Below are 6,358 nucleotides of genomic sequence, written 5' to 3' on the forward strand. Positions count from 1 at the left end.
TTAACTTAACTCTCCCTATTTATAAAATTTATCTATTTGATATTCAAAATACTTCATCAAACAGATGTTGGTTGCATTGATCAATAGTTTTGCTTTGGCTTCCATTCTCATTCTTTCCCGCCCTTGTTGTGCTGATTTTTAAATGCATAATAATTTATTTAGCTATTCAATTTTATAAATAAAAATTTAATCTCTCTTTAATTTTTTAATTTTTTAGTATTTAAACTTACGTTGTTTGTCGCATCTTCTGAATTTTATTATTATGTGAAATGCCACATCAGCAATTAATTAATTTTAATTTTAAAAAAAATTAAAAGTCAACAAAATTAACATACATTAAATTTTTATTTATTTTAAGTAATTTGACAAACGATATAAGTTTAAGAGTTAAAAAGATAAAAAAAATAAACATTTTAATATTTTACATATATTACTGTAAAAAAGGGGTTTGATGTAAGGATAACTTAAAATTACCCAAATAAAATTTCTCAAATTCTTAAATATTCTTCTTTGCTGTATTGTTTGAAAAGTTGTTGCTCATAATTGTAGTTTTAAGACCACTACCCATATTTCCCTATTACAGAAAATTGTGAAACTGGGTATCTTTTTTTAACTCCTACTAGATTTTTGTTTACTTTGGAAATATTTAAGAATTATTAAATGACCTCAACTATCTATAGTAACTTTTGATATTTTTATCATTTTCTCTTGTGCCAATAGATGTGTATTTGGGTGAGTGGTATTGCTGGCACAATCATGATTTGAAATAAAATTATTTTTAGGAAGATGAATACTCAATTCAATATATTTTAATTTTAATTTTTTATATTTTTTTATTTGAGTTGATATCGAATTAAATTATAACATAATTTAAGAAAAAGCTTAAATAATAGAATAGATTAAGAATCAATTGTTAAAAATTAATTATTTTTATATATTACATGTAATAATTAACTAATCAATCTTAATAATTTATAGATAAGCTATATTAATAATCACTCAATTATTAGTAAATTTCTTTTTAGTTATTCAAGTATATTTAAAATATATTTAAAAATTTAAACCCTAAAATTGGAGATAATTTTTTAAAGTAATAATTTATCAATAAAAGAAGAGGGCCCCACAATTATCATTTTATTTTTAGAATATTGAGAATATTTTATTCAACATTAAAATAATCCTAACGATATAATGATTATTCTCATTATTTAATGATTAGTGTGATTTCATGTATTCATTATAATTTTAGAGGTTTAAATTTTAAATATATTTTATAAATTTTATAAATAATTTATTAGATTTTTATATTTTTATAATTAACTTATGATCTGTTTAATAATTTTTATAAGTTTATATCAAATTTAAAATTTAATAATATTTGTAATATTTAATTTTTTATATTTTATGATTTTTATAAGTTTAAAAGAATTTTTATAAAATTTTAAATACTTTAAATATGCTTTATTAAATTTATAATTTTATAAGTTATTAGATTTTAAATACTTTTACTAAAATTTATAAGTTTCTATTATTTTTAATAATTTTTATAAGTTTATATAAATTTTAAGATTTTTAATATTTAATATTTAATACTTTTTATTTTTTATTTTTAATTTTTTAATATTTTATGAAAAATATTAAATTAAACAAAAAACTATTATATGTCACCGTCGATTAGTCATGTCACCGATTAATTCGTGAATTTACTTTAGTGGTAGTCAATCATGAATTTCGTTAATAGAAGGGATGAATTGATTATTTTAAGTAACAGTAAAGACTAAATTGAATGTGAATTTAATACAAAAGCCTAAATGAATTTTTTTTTTGCATTTTCTTAAAAGTTTGTGTTTTTTTTTTTTTACATATAAGCCTTTTAATAAACATTGAGATATGAAAGGGAAAAAATTATTGGGTATAACTTGAATCAAAAGCGTGTGCTGTGTCGTGAAAAATTTGAAGATGTTCAAATCTTCTGCAGATTTTAAATTGAATTGCATAATTTTAATATCTTCGACATGGCATTACCATCATCCTCCTCCTTGGTCTATCTATCCCTGTCTTGAGTGTGTGAAAAAACCATGACAATCACTTCTTTAAATCCCCCAAATCATTATAATCCCTGTTCTTTGTTTGCCACAACTTAGTAGCATATTTTTTATCTTGTGAAAACCTATAATGACATCAAATAAGCCAAAATATACAAGAGATTTAACTCTTCCATCAACAGGGAAAACTTGAAATCCTGTATGGTATTTGATCTGTTGCAAATCAACTACTGTATGGGTACATAATAGATGAAAAATATGTTTCAATCACTCAAGCCGTCCATCTCTATCCTCTGATGTCTTCAACTAAATGACAAAAGAACTACTAAATGAAGCAAATATTGTTCAATATATTCCCACTTGGATTAAAATTACAATATAATTTTTCAGACCCTTGCATTAATAGCATAAAGGTAGTCAGAAGGAAACATACCTTTAAACTAACTGCTGTGTGTAGAAGTAGAACATCCCAACTTTCAATTTCCAATCATTAGGTTCACCGTGGTAAACCATGTTTCGAGGTGATCCTATTCATATCCCTTCTTCAGCTAGCTTCAGCCACAATTACATATTTAAAATATACCAGTGCATGTGTGGCCCTAATGCAATGATCAATAAATCTCAAATTTGCACCACGAAATTTGGTCCCTTTTAAACTAATCCAAGCTTCAAGTAGCTCTAAATAGATAATGGAAGAAGCATCCTTCTTTTCTTTTTCCTGGCCAACTTTACTTGCTTTGTGATTTTCATGCAGAGAAGCAATAGCATTGTGATGCATACTAGGATAAAGGCAAGCTGCATATGCCCAAAATACAAAGAAACAGCTGAAAAAACCAGGAAAGCTAAAATGACAAGTTCCCATATCACAAAGACCATAACATCCACCCTGCACCCAGAAAACAGAAAGGACAGCACAACTATTAGAATTGGTCTATTGCTGAGACAGAGAAAATAGATAGCAAAATGAAGACAAAATTAGTGAATCCAAATAAAAATACTGGCATTCTAGATGTCACGTTCTCTAATCTATTTTTCCCCAATAAAAAGTTGGAATCTCCTGTGTCATGTAATTTATCTAAATCATAACCTTACAGACATGTCAGTCAAAACTTGTTAGACCTAGGCCAAAGTACAAACATATCAAAGCTTTACATTTTTCAACTCCTGGAATTTAGACTTCTCAATCTGAACTAGCACATGAATGAAAAGGAATCCTAGGCTAAGTGCAATAATCTGGGCATCTGGCCACACCAAACAATCTGTAAATCACCAGAGCATCCTGCTCTTATACAGTTAATGTACACACCAACCATCCAATTCACTGATTCAGTGTACAGAATATTGAAAACCATATGCGGAAAAGCAAGGGCTAGCAGGATAATAGCAGTTTAATCAATTAAGCTCAAATTTTTGGTACACAGCATTAACCAAATGACCTACTCATCTGAACCACAAATTCCCAGAAATCAACTACATGAAACGCCCTTACAAGGAATCTATCAAAACCTAACCCCAACCCTGCGGCAGGCTTCTTTCAGCAGTTAAGTATCTATTTGAGATGAATATTAAGCTGGATCAACAATTTCAAACGTTCTTTTATATTTCCTTTTTGAGGTGTAATGCTCATCATAAGGAGTCAATAGCAATTTATGGAAGTCCAGAGTCAGTTTCGCTTTCTTCGACCACTTAAAGTTTCATCTACATTTTGAAAACGATAATGCAATGAATTGGGAATCTTTCAAGATTTTTTTTCCCCGTTCTAACATCTAAATACATGTATCAATAAATTGAGAAAATGAAATCAATAAAGAAACAAATTCAACGGAAATTAAAAAAAAAGAAAGAAAGACAAAAATCATACTCGAGAAAGCCACCAAATGTTTTACCTAATTACCCTATAAAAAACCCTAGCTTATCTTGGTAAATCTGTAACGTTTCGATCAAAGCTGAAACAAAAAACATTTCATAACCAGCATGTTAAGCACGAAGATGTTTTCAACCTTACATTGGAAAAACAAATTGCGGAGGAAGAAAATCATGGAATATACCTGTAAGATGATAGATTAGACGTGGATGAGAAAAACGAAACGGAAGCCCAATCGTGCTTAGATCGAAGCTGATACTCTCTCAATTGCTCAGCTAAATTCGATCGCGTTATCATGGTTTCCCTTCTCCTTTCTCTGCCTTCCGAATTATGATTTGTGTTTGGCTTTGAATCTCAGAAAAATTGTTAAAACTGAGGATTTGCAGAGCAAGATATGAATTGGAGGTAGAAGAAAGGGAAGGGAGAGAGTATGAATATTCGATTCAATTACGCATTGGCCGTTGCGTGGCGTTGATTACACCTCTCCTAACTTTCCCTCATTATTTGCCATTTTTTTTCATCTCATTAAGTCAGCAGAAATGAAATTACATTTTCACCAAATTTTACGGATGCGTTTTGAAAACCAATTATTAAATGCAACACCTTTATTGTGCTGTTTAATTCTTCCTTAGAAATCCTATCACATCGGTGTATATATACGGAATTATAGTTTTAATTTAATTGATATTGATATTATTGTCAATATAAGAAAATATAAGTTTAAGTGTGTTAAAACACATTATTCTCGTATTTAAGGATTGGAGAGGAACTATGGATAATTATTTGAAATTAATTAATTATAATAACACCAAGTGTAACTTAAGCACCTAATTATACTTTCCAATTTTTAAGAAAAATGTGAGAATTAGAGTAGTTATGCAGTTAATTACACCCAGTTAGCCAGACCCTCTGGCAATCCCTGCTTTGCCAAACCCACTGGCGATCATAGTTTGCCAAATCCACTAGCAAACACCAACTCGCCAAACTTGCTAGCATACACCTGCTCGCCAGACCTAATGGCGTACACCAGCTTGCCAGTCCTCAAACTCTTCGGCCGTATATTGGGATATTACAAAATGGTTAAATCATGGTATGAATTGGCTAAGTGTATGGTTCTTAGTTTGAACTTGTATAATTGAATTGAAATGATTTGGTGCCAAATTGAGCCATATTGGATTAGTTAATTTTGGAAATGGTTATTTGCAATGTATGGTATGAGTTTGGATCGATTTTATGCAGGTACAACTGTGAAAATATGCACCAATTGTATAAATGGTTTGGTTGTATTGAAATAGGTTTCAAATGGCTTAAATTTTATCAAAAACAGAGTCCACGTCCTAACAAGCAATCTTCCTCGTTGCAATGTCGATTGACAGTGTTTCACGTCGCGATAATGAGTGGCCTTAGGTCACGATGTGACCAACTGTTTAGCAATGTCATGACGTAGACGAGGTGATGTCAAGATGTCAGTCATGAATTTTCAAAACGTTATAATTTGGCCCTATTTTGTGCTCGGGTGAACAAAAAAACTTTCGTAAGCTCGATTAAGGCTCAAATTTAATTGTGTATCATAATGAGAACGTGTTTACTACATGTTTGAATTTTTGATTGATTTATTTACGATTTATTTGAAAGTAGTTGCTCCGATAATGTCTATAGTGTCCTGTAGCCGAGACTCGACAATCGAGTCGGGCGAGGGGTGTTACATGTATGTGTTCAAAAAATAACATATAATAAATAATGAAATGTTAGGTTTGAAACTACTAATAATAACAAAGCATGCAATATGTACAGAATCAAAGTAAAAAATAGTTTATGTTATGAGTAAAAGAAAATTGAAATAAGTAAATACTTTATATTAAGACTATTAAATGCACTCTAATTGTTTATCATGATATTATCATTTTTCTATAGCGTGTCAAAACATTATCAAGTTAGTGAAAAGAAAATTTAATATTAAAATTCTATTTTCAAAATTAAATATTGAGTTGAGCTATAACACCAACACAATGCGTAACATTATCTATAAGAAATTTTGTGACACATGTATGCATGTGGTAACCATGAAATTAAGACACAAATATATGTTTTAAAATAACATACAATGCACAATGAAACATGTGGTTTTAAACTATGGTTTGAAGCTAATTAATCACAATAACACGTGAAAATAACAACATAAATATATTAGATTAACAATACTAAATGCATTACAATTATTTATCATGGTGTTGTCATTAATTATGAGTTAGTGTTGAGTTGACTTATGACATCAACTCAATTAACAACATTATTAATAAGCTAGAAATCTTATCACACGCGTAGCGTGTGGAAACCATAGATATAAAACACAAATATGTATTTAAAAATAACATACAATAAACAATGGAACTATGGTTTGAAACTAATTAATCACAAAAAGCACAATGAATTAACAACATAAATACAG

At 29.0% G+C, this 6,358-nt stretch overlaps 1 protein-coding gene across 1 annotated transcript; it reads right to left on the reverse strand.

Moving 5' to 3' along the window:
* Nucleotides 1-2,215: 2,215 nt before the first annotated feature.
* Nucleotides 2,216-4,491, reverse strand: LOC108470676 (uncharacterized). Its single transcript, XM_017772086.2, has 2 exons — nucleotides 4,094-4,491; nucleotides 2,216-2,931 (listed from the first exon to the last, which is right to left on the reverse strand). The coding sequence occupies exons 1-2, from the start codon at nucleotides 4,204-4,206 to the stop codon at nucleotides 2,724-2,726; spliced, it is 321 nt and encodes a 106-aa protein (XP_017627575.1). The 5' UTR covers nucleotides 4,207-4,491; the 3' UTR covers nucleotides 2,216-2,723.
* Between the last annotated feature and the right edge of the window lie 1,867 nt (nucleotides 4,492-6,358).

Source organism: Gossypium arboreum, chromosome 3 (genome assembly GCF_025698485.1).
Source record: "Gossypium arboreum isolate Shixiya-1 chromosome 3, ASM2569848v2, whole genome shotgun sequence".
NCBI classification, from domain to species: domain Eukaryota; kingdom Viridiplantae; phylum Streptophyta; class Magnoliopsida; order Malvales; family Malvaceae; genus Gossypium; species Gossypium arboreum.

Excerpts from the sequence above, each read along its gene's own strand:
- LOC108470676 (XM_017772086.2), bottom strand. The coding sequence starts at position 4,206 with ATGATAACGCGATCGAATTTAGCTGAGCAATTGAGAGAGTATCAGCTT. Across the intron at positions 2,932-4,093 it reads TCTAATCTATCATCTTACAG|GGTGGATGTTATGGTCTTTG; the intron begins GTATATTCCATG and ends TTCTGGGTGCAG.